The following is a 14,055-nucleotide window of genomic DNA, read 5'->3' on the forward strand; positions in this document are numbered from 1 at the left end:
CAAAGAGAAACTGCTGAGCTTCAATTCATCTGCAAATTTGACACCATCAGCTCAGGATTAAACAAAGACTGTGAATGGCTAGCCAAGTACAAAAGCAGTTTCTCCTCCCTTGGTGTTCACACCTCAACTGCTAGAAGAGGGGCTCATCCTCCCTGATTGAACTAACCTCGTTATCTCTAGCCTGACTCTTGCTTGCATATTTATACCTGCCTCTGGAACTTTCCACTACATGCATCCAACGAAGTGGGCATTCACCCACGAAACTTTATGCTCCAATACGTCTGTTAGTCTATAAGGTGCCACAGGACTCTTTGCTGTGTTACTTCTCGCCAGTGTCGCAGCACCGGGGCTCCAACCCAGTGCACTGACAAGTGCCACGGACGCTGTGCCGGTCACAAGGGGGAAGGGTGCCTGGCAGCTCTTCCCATCCATCCCTGGTGCATTGCTTCAGCTACCACCGCCCCGAGGTTCACCCTGGGGGAGCGCCCCCCCCAGCCAGCCAACACAACCGCCCCACCCCAGCTTGCACTGAGCCTCTCCCCAGCCAGCCCGCTAGGGGCACGCGAGCCGCGGCAGCCCGGGCAGGCGAGCTGCATTGTGGGAGCTGTGGTCCCCCCTGCTCCCCATCCCTTGCACTCCCTCAGCCGGCGGCACTACAACTCCCAGCCGCCACTGGGCGGTGCACTCCCCCCTCCCCCGCGCGGCGCCTTCCCAGGCTTCCCGCGCGCGTGGGGCAGCCCGGGAGCCGGGGGGTGGGGTTCGGCATGCGGCGCGGGAGGCTGCTGGCCCAGGCGCTGCTGGGTGCGCTGCCCCCAGGCGGAGCAAGGGCAGGAGGTGGGGCGAGCCGGGCCCTTCCGCACGTGCCATTGCCACAGCGCCGGCAGCTCAGCAGCCGCAGCGACATGTCCGAGGAGGCGAAGAGAGTGGCCGCCTGGGCAGCTGTAAATAACCACGTGAAGGTGAGTGGAGACCCTCGAAAGACTCTCCCCCCCTCCCCCCGCAAAGGGCGGGCCCCGGAGTTTGCAGCAGCTTCCATTCATCCGGGGGGCTGCACCAGATCCCCCCCCCCGAGAGTTGTAAAAGTGACCCCCTACCTCCAAGCAAAATGCTTTGCATACATGCCTGTCACAGGGAGTGTGCAAGTAATTATGCACTTTAACACATGCCTGTGACAAACACTATGGGGGTTTTGCTGCAGGATGGGGTTCTGCCCTTGCATCTTGTGCGGGGATGGCGTAGTTTTACCCAGCTCTGGCTGTGTGCCTGTTGCACATGTGCTTGCAGGGTTGCTGCCAAGCCTCACTGTTCGTTTTTTTCTTTCATTTTAGATTGCTTTTTAAGGGCATTAACAAAACCCCCTATCTAATATCCTGGGACCCACACGACTGCAGCTACACCGCGTACAACACAACCCCCTATCAGCTTTGTGCCTTTTATGGGGGACAGTTGTACCAAGCAAAGAATGGAACAGTTGTCTGTTACGGGGCACAGTGTATGCCTACTACACTCTGTAAATGACGGTTTCGGTTGATCTCTGTTTCAGTGAGCCATGCTAATACTTTTCATTTTCATAGCAGATTGCAAAATAAACTAAACTAACTGCCATGCAAGTTGGGGCCAGATAACAAACTTCCAGTAGTCTGGATTGGCATTTCTAAGGCGGTCATTGTGCTACTATCTGAGCGCCACACAGACTTTAATGACCAACAGTTCTGTGAATTAGTAAAGTATTATCCACATTCTACAGATAGCTGCCCTGTCTCAATTTTCCTAAGTGACCTGTTGAAGATCACACAGGAATAGCACCTTCTCTAGATCTGTTTTTGGTACTGGCCTGTCTGGAACACTGAGCCTCAATCAGTTTGAAAACAAAATCCTCCAGTAAATCAGAACTGCGGAGTGAAGGTCTGTGCTGTTATGGAGTTGAGACTTCCGTGTACTAAGCGTGCTCTTTATTCTGGTCAAATAGAACACTTAAGTGGTGTCCTCTTAAAGTGGGTAAAGAATACAGTTAATGTGAATAGCTTATTTGTTCTGTGTCCAGGAAAGCTCTTTTCTGGCTTCCCCTGTAGCTGGTTAAATTCATACATTGTCTGACTTAGCTTGCAAATTAAGACAGGTTGTGGCCTTGTATCATTTTGTAGGAGTTGCTTCTTAAGTCTTTTGTTAACAGTAGTAAATAAACTGGTAGGAGCCATTGCATGGGTGTTAGATGGTTTTGCTTATCGGGGAAAATCCACTCTGTTCTCTCTTTCGCTGATCTTTTCACATCAGAAGCGGAGAGCTCAGCATTTTAAAGGGAGCATTTTAAGTTGTATTTTTGGGCTTTGCAGCTGCCAGTGTAGTTGTCACTGTTAATTAGTCTTCCAACACTAAGCAACACACTTCCTCATTCCTATTATTATTTATTAGTTTTGCCGTAGGCTTAGAGGCCCCTGACTGAGACAGGAGCCCAGTTGTGCTAAGCACTGAACGTACACCTAGTGAAACATGGTCCTTGCCCTTCAGAACTTACAGTCATCATACGCCCTGATCCTGCAAACACACACATGCTTAGCTTTGATTACTACTCATGCTAGTAAAATCAAGCATGTGTGTTTTGCAGGATCAGGGCCTTAGATTTGTCAGCTCTTTGTGGCGGAGATCATATTTTTGTTTAGTGTTTGTTCAGCACTCGCACAACAGAGTTCTGATCCATAACTGGGACATGGTCTATGCTTAAAAATTAGATCAACATACCTGCTTCACTCAGGGCTGTGAAAAATTTCATGTCCTGAGTGCCATGGTTAGGTTGACTTAATCCCTGGTGCAGACATGGCCAGGCTGACAGAAGAATTCTTCCGTCAACCTAGTTGTTGCCTCTCAGAGAAGTAGATTAACCACATAGTGGGAAGTATCTACCCTACAGTGGTGTAGCTGCAGCATAAAGGGCCATCTTCCTCCAAGACACTACTGACTTCCTCCAGAACAGTAACAGTCTCTCCAGAACACCACATTTGCCACCATGGATATCACCTCCCTGTGCACCAACATCCCTCACCATGATGGCATCGCTGCCTGCCTTGATACCTACAAGATGAAGTGCAGCACTTGGAAATCAACCCAAAACACTCTATACATGACACTAAACTCATCCATTTCATCCTTACCCTCCACAACTTCATATTTAAGAATATAAATGATCATAGAATACCAGGGTTGGAAGGGACCTCAGGAGGTCATCTAGTCCAACCCCCTGCTCAAAGCAGGACCAATCCCCAGACAGATTTTTTTTGTCCCCGATCCCTAAATGGCCCCCTCAAGGATTGAACTCACAACCCTGGGTTTAGCAGGCCAATGCTCAAACCACTGAGCTATCCCTCCCCCTTAGAAGGGCTATACTGGGTCAGGCTAATGATCCATCTAGTCCATGTCTTTTGACAATGGTGAGTGCCAGGTGCTTCAGAAGGAGTAAACAGAAGAGGGCAATTATCAAGTGATTCATTCCTGTTGTCCTGTCCCAGCTTCTGGCAGTCAGAGATTTAGGGATACCCAGAGCGTGGGGTTGCATGGGTGACCATCTTGGGTAATAGCCACTGATGAACCTATCCTCCATGAAATTATCTAATTTGTTTTGAACTCAGTTATACTCTTGGCCTTCACAACATCCTCTGGCAACGAGTTCTACACGTTCTGTGTGTGTGTGAAGAAGTACATCCTTAGGTTTGTTTTAAACCTGCTGTCTATTAATTTCACTGGGTGACCTCTCGTTGTTGTGTTATGTGAAGGGGTAAATAACATTTCCTTATTCACTTTCTCCATGCCATTCATGATTTTATAGACTTCTATTAATCCCCCATCCTGTTCCCCCAGTAGTCCCAGTCTTTTTATCTTCTCCTTATATGGAAATTGTTCTATGCCCCTAATCATTTTCATCCGCTGGATGGATGACCTAAACTTCTTCATAGATTTTCACCACAACTTCAACCACCACCACCACCTGTCCATCCGACTCTCTCTTTAGAATACTCCCACACCAAGATCAAATTCAAGGACATGACGATTCACTTAAAAAGTGGAACCCTGCAAATTACTATATACAAAAAACCCACAATCACCACATTACCCGCACAGATCCATCAGCCATCCCAGACACACCAGAAAAAAATGGTATCTGCAGCCAAGCACTCAGATACTGCAGAATTTGCTCCGAAGAGGAAGTCCCGGATTTACATCTAAACATACTTAAGTCTGCCTTCGCTAAACAAGGAAACTCCACCAGAGAAGATCGCATCATGGAAGTGGCCACCCAAATACCCCGAGAGAACCTGCTTCAGTACAGGAAAAAAAAAACCTGCTGACCATGCTCCCTAGTTGTCACCTAACACTGGAATCCATACGGGATCTCATCAAACATTTACAAACCAGGTTTGATGGGGACCACACTCTGAAAGAAATCTTTCACGAACCCCCTCTTCTGGCCCTCAAACAACTCCTCAGTCTCACCAAGCACATCATCAGTAGCAAGTTCCCCACAGACCAAAACACCTCAACTCAAAGTAGCACCAGACCCTGCCAAAACACCCTACTGTCTGCTAACCGTCAGTTGCCTACTGCATTTAAGTGGTCTAATTCAGCATGTGTGAACCCTTATGCTTAATAATCTATCCTGTCTTACATTTAGCTGAGACACTCTGATTACTTTCTCCAGACCTGAAGAAGTGCTCTGTAAAGCTTTAAATTTGTCCCTTCCACCAATAGAAGTTGGTCCAGTAAAAGATATTACTGCACCTACCACGTCTCTCTCTCATGTCCTAGGACCAACATGTCTACAGCAACATTGCAGTCAAACAGACAAGACAGACAAAGGATGGGAGATAAAGTATTATCCCTGTTTTACAGATGGGGAAGTGAGACAAAGAAAGCTTTAATAAATCTCTCTGGGATTTGTACACTTTATTTCAGCACATTTCCCCCTTGTTTCAGGCCTTTGTTGGAGAATGGGATCCTTTGTGATTTCCCAGTTTTTCCTTTCTTAGTTCTTGTCTAGACTAGGGGCTTGTCTACACTTGAAACACTACAGTTGTGTTGCTGTACTGCTTCAGAGTAGACACTACCTACACCGACATGATGGGTTCTCCTAGCGGTGTAGGTAATCCACCTCCCCGAAAGGCAATCGCTAAGTCAATGGAAGAAATTCAGGGGGGGTAGGTAGGTTGGATTTTTCTCACCCCTCAGAGACATAGCTACACCAGAGTAAGTTCCTAGTGTAGACCAGCCCTAGGATTTGGAAGGTGTTAGCTAACACATGCTAACAACCTAGTGTAGACAGAGCAGTGTGCCTTAACACATGTTCAACTCCAACAGTTTAATGTTAACGGCCCACTAAGCAGTTAACATGTTAGTCTAGGACTCGGAAGATGCTGGTTCTGTCTTCACTATTAACACTATACCCTACCCTTACCTGTTGTTCACCTCACCTACCTACATCGTGGTAAAAACTACAAGTGCCTTGGCTCCACTGGGCTTTTACAGCAATGTAGCTAATGCACATTAGTCATCCTGCTTTAAAAGCACACTTTTTTGGGGGGCAGTGAAGGCATAGCTCTAGTCTAGAGAAGACCATACATGTCTTGTCTTACCTAGATTGTTGTCGGTGGGCTGGAGCTCCCTGTCTGTCTCCTCCTCCTCCTGTTCTTGACCTTGATCTTCCCTGGGAGGATTGCAACTACTTCTGTGTTGGCCTCACACGACCCACCCCCAGCAGGAGTAGAGAAGAACTTAGGAGGCCGAGTCTCTTCCATTTTTGTGGCGTCGCTGGCACCACTGGGACCATACAGGTGTAATTGTCTGCGATGACTCCTTTTGCAGAGGAATCTCCGGTGGGGGTGGGCTGGGATAATGTGGGAGCTCCCAAACTTGGGCCAGATTTAAAGAGTTAAATTTTTTGTCAATGTCACTTAAGGGGCCAGTTAAGTCCTTAACCCCTCTGGGGTATGATCTGCTTTACCCTTTTCCTTCTCAATCAGGCTTACACTGCAACAATGCTCCCACTGGCCAAAGCAAGCTAGCTCCATCCAGAGCTGTTCAACTCCAGTCAAAGCATCAGCCACAGGAGGTTGCTTGATGTGTAATTCAGTGGTATAAGGTTTGTCTACCCTTGAAACGCTACAGCGGGACAGTTGCAGCTGCGCTGCTGTGGTGATTCAGTGTAGATACTCATTACAGTGATGGTAGGGGTTCTCCCATCTCTTGTTAATCCATCTCTGAGAGGCGGTAGCTACGTCGATGAAAGAATTCTGCACTGAGGGTTAGGTTGGCTTAGCTATGTCACTTATGCGTGTGGATTTTTCATACCTCTGAGCAACATAGCTGGGTCGATCTGACTTTTTAGTGTAGGCCAGGCCTCAGAAACATTAAACTGTACATTAGATAATATGTAAGGACCAAGCAGTGGCAACTTGTAGCTGAACTTATTTGGGGAATGTGGCTAAATGCAGTAGAATCTCAGAGTTACGAACACCAGAGTTATGAACTGACCAGTCAACCACACGCTTCCTTTGGAATCGGAAATACACAATCAGTCAGCAGCAGAGACAAACAAACAAACAAAAAAAAGCAAGTACAATGCAGTACTGTGTTAAATGTAAACTACTAAAAAATAAAGGGAAAGCGGCATTTTTCTTCTGCATAGTAAAGTTTCAAAGCTGTATTAAGTCAATGTTCAGTTGTAAACTTTTGAAAGAACAACCATAAACATTTTGTTCAGAGTTACGAACATTTCAGAGTTACGAACAACCTCCATTCCCGAGGCGTTTGTAACTCTTAGGGTCTACTGTAGTAAAATCTTGAGCTAACGTTTTGTGATTCTTTTTCTGGCACTAGCACAGTTCCGCAAGTGAACTGAAGCTTTGTGTGCTGGCTGAGGAAGTTGCTCCTATATGAACAGCACAGAAGTATGCATGGGATGCAGTTAGGTCCCATCAACACTTAAATGCCCAGGTGATAGGTAAATAGAAGAAGTGGAGTGCGGAGAATGCCATTGCAACATGGTAGTACTCATCTACTCCACCTCCCAGTATGTCTAATCGTATAATACAGAAATGTGGAGATGAGACTGAATGGTCTTAAGCATGCTCCTGAACCAGGCTACCATCCTGGAAAACCCATTAAAACTCATCTATGCTGAAAGACTAAAATCCTGTTTTAAATGCATCAGGGAGCTATTGTGGAGCAGGACTTGGACTCAGTTACACCATTTATCTACAGAGCAGACAGGATCTGACTTCTGGGTGTGAGGGACGGGGTGGCCTGCTACTCTGCTTCAGGGTATATGTTCTTACATTTCTGGCTTTGGGCAGCAGGACTGTTTACAAGCGATATTGTTCCCAGCAACAGTATTTCACGTTGTGGTTTCCTTGAAACACAACATCAAATGGTTGTTTCAACTTCCTCCCCTGCTGTGGCAACCTCTGAAGGCTGCAACTATCGTGCAGAGTAATAGGCAGACAGAGAAGCTGCACTGTTAGTCAGTTTCTCTGGTGTGGGTGGGGGAGAAGAGGCACATCTGCTGGATGTTTACAGGAGGCGGAGAACTGCTCTACTCCAGAACCAGGGTTTGCATACAGAGATGCTAGTTTAAAGGAAGGTGCTGCATCACAAACCCGGGGTTAAAATGAAACATTTTATGAGCGAGTCTTTATCCCAAGCCTCAGGAAGATTTTCAATGCTGGTATTGTGGGAAGTGTTTCCCAGGCATCCTTAACCCTTCTGTGATCTACACATTTATATCCCTTCATCCAAAGGACTATCATGTTTTTGGAGTTGACTTTCCCCTACTTCTTTGAAGGATTAGTCAGGCTCTCCTGTATGCTCCAAATGGGACAGTCCTCCTAGTTTTTCCTAGACATTATAGGCCTGGGTTTCAGAAGTGCAAAGTACCCACAAGTCCATCCAAACCAATGGGAGCTGTGTGTGTTCAGTGCCTTTTAAAATCAGGCCCTAGATAAATATACAGAGTATCTGACCTTTAGGATCTGGTCTGTTACTTAGAATTCCTGGTCCTGCTGTACCATAAGGACAAGCTGGTTTCCCTGCCCACTCTAGAGCGGTATTTTTCTTTCCCCGTCTGAAGTAAGCAAAGGAGACTTTGTGTATCAGTTTAATCACTGAGCAGGGATCCTTCTGCAGGAGTTGTGCAGACTCTGATAGCAGAAGCAAAGAAAATATTCTGTTGGAGTAGGGTGACCATATTTCCCTCAACTTAAAATGGGACACTGTTGCCGTTGCCCCAATCTTTTTGCTAAAACAGTCATTTGTCCCATTTGCTCTTGAGAGTTTGTCACCTGAGACCTGCCGCAAGAGCAAATGGGACAAATTTCCAGTTTTAGCAAAAAAGTCAGGACACCTGGGACAGAGCTTAAAAAGGGGACTGGCTGAGCCAAAACGGGACATATGGTCTCCCTGTACTGGAGCCTTCCGTAATGTGCTATGAAAACATTCTTCTCTCTTTTTCTGGTTTGTAGAATAACCAAGTCCTTGGAATTGGAAGCGGCTCTACAATTGTCCCTGCTGTCCATCGACTAGGTATGGTAATATTGTTGGTTCCATCCGAAGGAAAATCCTCTGCTCCAGCGGCCCCAGCTAATTGGAACGCTAGTCTGGAGAAGTGAAATGTAATGCCTGCCTGCTTGCTGGATAAACAGCTGACTTGCGGTTAAAAACCTTGGGTGTGTTGATTGGTCAGCACATCTGATCTGAGGCAGAAAGTAAACCCTGTCCTTGTGCCTCAGTTTCATTGTAAAGGCCGTCACCAAGAATTAATGAGTTTGTTGGTCTGTAGCTTTTATTAGACTTGAGCTCTTCTCTGCTGTTGCCAGACAGATCAGTCTCCTGAATTGTGCTCAGGTTGGAGCTAAAGGTCTAATTCCAGCTCTGCCACTGACCCACAGTGTGTCTTAGGTTAAGGGACTGGCCCATTCTTCAGCAGTTGACTCATTTGGGTAATGTTACTCCCTCATCTCTCAGATGTCGGGAAGGCTAATGTTTCAATGGTGCTTTGAAGATGTGGCATTAAATCCTGCTGTAATTCATATGTCCTGCAATTCCATTGATTGTACTGGGTGAAAATCAGGGCAGAGTTTGTCCCATAAAGTGCTGTGTATAGGCGAACATTAGAGTAATGCAACCCTTTAGCAAGTGGGCACAAGTCTAATTATACAGCTGCGTCTCCCCAAGGTGCAGCGTGTGCTACAAGTAGCGTTCTATGGGTTAACAAAGGGCAGGAGGCCCGGGCTCATTTTCAGCCTTAGGTCAGATATGCTCATCAAGCACCGAAGAACCTTTTTGAGTCAGTCAGCTCAGGTCTGCCCCTTGTTCTTGAGGGGAGGGACTTGCAACATGGTTAATTCTAGAATGCAGTTCATCTTGGCAACAAAATGTGGACAATAAGCTGTCTCTTATTGGCCTCCCATTTAAAACAGAATAGCCCACTGTGGGAAACTGGGACTGCTAGACAAGCTCTGTTTGTGTTTTTGTTTGTTAGCTCAGCAGCATAAGGTCCCCTCTGTTCCAAATGAGAGTTTGGAATGTTCTGCCCATCAGGACTCTGAATACTCACTCCTTGGTGACTTGCAGTAGTATTGGTGGCACTATCTATTGACTGAACTTCAGTGGGATTATGCACATGCGCAAGTGCTGTTTGCAAGATCGAGACCGAAGTGGAGACCTAACATTATAACTGATAATAGAAGATGGGAGAGAGCAAAAGTCACCGTTAAGATCAAGGAGATGCTCACTTGTGTACATTGTTTGCGTTTTGTTGGTTCCAGGGTGGAGTTTGTGTTAGTTTTTAATACTTGTGAGGTATTTTAGGAATTGGATGCTCTGCTTCCAGGTTTTGTGGCTCAATATCAGAACTGCTCTGCTTCACACCAAATCTTTGAGCCATGAATACATTTATAAAGCACTATTGGCCTTCAAGACTGCTGAGGAGTGGGGTGCCAAAAGCCGGGCTTTCTGAATGATCAGAACAGGGGAGGAGTTTGCCTGCATCACCTGTTGCCATTAGATAGCACTTACTCATGTTCACTCAGTCAGGCTGTTGGATTTGCCTAAATTGGAAACAGCATTTTGTGAAAAAATTTATTAGGAAATTATCTTAATATGTCCATAATAACATCTATTATCTTAATAATAGATGTTCATCTTTTCAGGTTACACGGAGGGACGAAACATTTAATTCTTTTAATGGAAATACTGGATTTTGCTCCATTAGTCATTCCCCTACCATATATTTAAATGCATTTTATTATACATGATATGAGGCCCTGAGGCAGCAAAATCTTTCAGACAGCTGCTATTATTCACCTAAAGCTCTCTTGTTTACAAGGAGTGCAGTAAAATGTGTATAATATAGGATTTAATTCCCTAGGTGATGAATTATTCTTTACTGACTGGGCACAATTCTTGCTTGCTCTACTGCTCCGATATGAGATGGGTCATTAGCCTTTTCATCATAGGCTGACCCAGAGAAGTTGTTTAAACATGATTGTCACCAGAAGCTACAGTTTATCCAGCACAGGATGACACTTGTTTGTAGTTTGTGCCTGACTCTTCTTTGCAAATACAGGTAAGCCCAAGTAACTGGAATGTTTCGAAGAGGCTGTTTGAACTAAAGTTTCTTAAAGTGAAACTTGTTGCACTTTCCCCTAGCTCTATTGTTCGTTGAGCAAACTAATGCTTCTGCTTCTCCCTACAGCTGAGAGAGTTAAACAGGAGAATCTGAATATTGTCTGCATCCCAACATCTTTTCAGGTAAAAAATATTCTCCCCTCCGGGGCCCTTTCTTATGGTTAAGACACTTGGGGTTACATTCTATCCGTCTATGGAAACTCTAGGGCAATTTCTGAATTAACTGGTACTGTAAAGCTGCTCAAAACCCCAATTAGTTAAAGGAGTTAACCCCCAATTTGCTAGATTACAGCGCAGATTCATGGCCATGACTTCAAGTGGGGTGATGGATAGTCATTGCCCTGAGTTGAGATTCACAACAAACCCATGCACCTTTTGAGAAGATTATGGTGTTGCGTTTCAGACAACAGCTGCACGGGTGGGACCACATGCACGAGAGGATATGGAAGTACACGTAGCTGGCTTGCACATGGAGCTCCTGAAAATAAATCAGCTTAATCTGTCCCTTGCTGTGCAACCTTTTATGGGAACATGCTTTATACTAGCTTAGCTGTAGAGCTGTGAGAGGTTTTCGGAGAGAGGAAGAAAGGTCTTGTGGAAGCACTGGGACTGGGTGTCAGGAGAACTGGGTTCTGTTCCTGACTCTGCCACGGAGTTCCTGTGTGACTTTAGGCAAATCATGTTTGTTGCTCTGTGCCTCCCTTTCCTTAATAACGAAATGGGAATACACGGGCATGTTCTTCCACAATGTGCTTCCCCTTCCCCTTTAGAACATGGCACGAGAGTGATATCATCAGGCAAGTTCATGAGACAGGAAGGGCAACAGACCATTGGCAGAAGCAGTGTGGCCCAGTGGATAGGTCACTGGGCTGGAAGTCAGGAGACTCAAGTTCTATTCCTGGTTCTGACATGCTCCGAGACCTTGCGCAAGTTACTGCACCTCTTGTTGCCTCTGTTTTCCTTCCCACCCTCTGTCTGTCTTGTCTGCATCGCAAGCTCTTTGGGACAGGGGGCACTCTCTTGCTATGTGTGTGTTCTGTGTGACACAGAGACCCATTGGTGCCAACTAGCAAAGGGTTCACTGTTTGTTATGAGAAACTCCTGTCTCAGATTTGATAAACTCATTATACGTAATACACTCTTTTCATAGTATTTATCCATAAAATGTAGCATGTGAGGTCTCTATTGAAAGCACTAAACACCACCAGATCAGTGTGGCAGCATCTTACTTCCACTTCCCCCATGTGTACATAACTGCATGAGGTGTAAGGCAGAGGAGAATCAGTGTCAGTGGGCCTGAATCAAACCCACCCACCCCAACACTGGTGTAAATCCATCGAAATCAGTGGAGCCAAACCCGTGTATATGAGATTGGAAACCAGCCCTGTGTATGTGTGTCCCTTTCCTCTGGAGTTGTGCATGTACTGATCATCTGGATAGTCACCCAGGGGGTTATAACCTAGCAACGGGGCTGTTTCTTGGCAACAAACTGTAGGTTTCCGTCTAATACCGAGGAGAGCTCTGGGTTCCGCCTAGTTAAAGCAGTTGTAGAACCAAAGCCGGCTGCGTGTCAGTGAGATTCCAAGTGCTGGGCAGTTCCATGTCTGTCCTGCTACGCTTAGGAAACCTTCTTCGTGTACCTATAGTGAAAGTCTCATTCTAATCCAGGGGTCGGCAACCTTTCAGAAGTGGTGTGTCGAGTCTTCATTTATTCACTCTAATTTAAGGTTTCGTGTGCCAGTAATACATTTTAACGTTTTTAGAAGGTCTCTTTCTATAAGTCTATAATATATAACTAAACTATTGTTGTATGTAAAGTAAATAAGGTTTTAAAAATGTTTAAGATGCTTCATTTAAAATTAAATTAAAATGCAGAGCTGCCAGGACCCAGGCAGTGTGAGTGCCACTGAAAATCAGCTCGCGTGCTGCCTTTGGCACGTGTGCCATAGGTTGCCTACCCCTGTTCTAATCCTTGACTTATGTGCAGGAACCATATTGTTACTGATGCTTTATCTCTTGGTCATGAGAACTCTGCACTTGCTTATGACTCTGAGAACCCAGCCTCCCCATCCTATTGGAGCGAATAACTCCCAAATGCTGTCGTTTCCTGAGACCTGCATGCACGGCAAATACAGAGATCCGGGTCCTCAGTTGATGTAGCTCCATTGACTTAAGTGGAACTCCGCTACCTCTTTTGCTTCATCAGGATATGGCCTAGAATGTTTAAAGGAAAACCTCACTTAATATTAAAGATTTGAGTAAACAGAGAGTAAAATCAGGGAACTCTTTAAAGATGTGTCTTAGCCTCGGTACAAAAGAACAAAAATTAAATAGAAGGACATGTCAGCAATAGTTCAGACTGCGGGGGGGTTCAATACTCAAAAGTGTGCCCAGAGCTTTTGACTTGACCGAAGTTATATTAGGGATGAATTTGGCTCAGGTAATGCAACTTGCTATAACACTCCCCTGGATGGGGATTGAACCTGACACTGTTGGGTTTATAAGCAGGAACCTCTTCTGCTTGAATTAAAGGGATAGTGGCAGACTCCTAAATCTCTATACAGTCTAGCCAGTACAGGGAACAGAAAGCCACTCTTCGTTAGGGGGGATTAGACTCATCGTTGCAAAGCGTGGCAGAATCAGGAGACTTCCCCAGTCTTTGTCAGGGAAGTTGGTTTCCCTCCCCAATGTCTCTTTTAAAAGAAAAATGATTTTCCATGCAGCAACAAAAAGCATTTTCCAACTGTTAAACCTCCCTGCACTTCTGTGGGGTGAATATTACTATTCCCATTGCACAGAGGGGGGTGAACTGAAGCACAGAGAGAGAAAGCAACTTGTCCAAGGTCACACAGTGGGTTAGTTTGTGGAAGAAACAAATGTAGAACCCAGAAGTCTAGTGTTTTCCCGATCTTGTAGGATTTAAGTAACTCCCACTGAAGTCAATGGGAACTGATGGTGCCCTGCAGGAGGAGGAACCAGGAATCCTAATGTACAGCCCCGCTCAATTCAAAGGAGTGGTAATACCTGTTGTTACAGAATGCCAGTCTCTAACTAGCAAAGGAGACTTCTCCTTGTTACTTGGATCTCCTGCTTCTGCTCCTGCTGCAGGACAAGATGCCTTTGGAAGCAGAGACTGGAGAGCCCAAGCCATCTCTTCGGTCAGACTGTGGAGCTGGGACACCAGCAAAAGGAGTTTGAGCTGGTTGTGCAGCTTTTAGAGAATCTTTTAATTATCGACAAAATGTTTGTGTTGTTTTCATTGTGTAGGCACGTCAGTTGATCCTCCAGAATGGTCTAAGCCTAAGTGACCTGGACAGGCACCCGGAGGTAAGGGAACTGTAGAAATGAAATCTCTTCTGTATCTGCGGAGCCTCGATACCTTCT

At 45.7% G+C, this 14,055-nt stretch overlaps 1 protein-coding gene across 1 annotated transcript in view; it reads left to right on the forward strand.

Moving 5' to 3' along the window:
- The first annotated feature begins 694 nt into the window (after positions 1 to 694).
- The window catches only part of RPIA (ribose 5-phosphate isomerase A), a 28,712-nt gene continuing 15,351 nt past the window's right edge, over positions 695 to 14,055 (forward strand). Inside the window, exons 1-4 of the mRNA XM_005292458.4 lie at positions 695 to 959; positions 8,505 to 8,565; positions 10,739 to 10,794; positions 13,939 to 13,998. Coding sequence (XP_005292515.2) covers positions 765 to 959; positions 8,505 to 8,565; positions 10,739 to 10,794; positions 13,939 to 13,998 — 372 coding nt within the window. The 5' untranslated portion in view covers positions 695 to 764. The remainder of the gene's footprint in view (positions 960 to 8,504; positions 8,566 to 10,738; positions 10,795 to 13,938; positions 13,999 to 14,055) is intronic.

This window comes from Chrysemys picta, chromosome 5, assembly GCF_011386835.1.
Source record: "Chrysemys picta bellii isolate R12L10 chromosome 5, ASM1138683v2, whole genome shotgun sequence".
NCBI lineage: Eukaryota > Metazoa > Chordata > Testudines > Emydidae > Chrysemys > Chrysemys picta.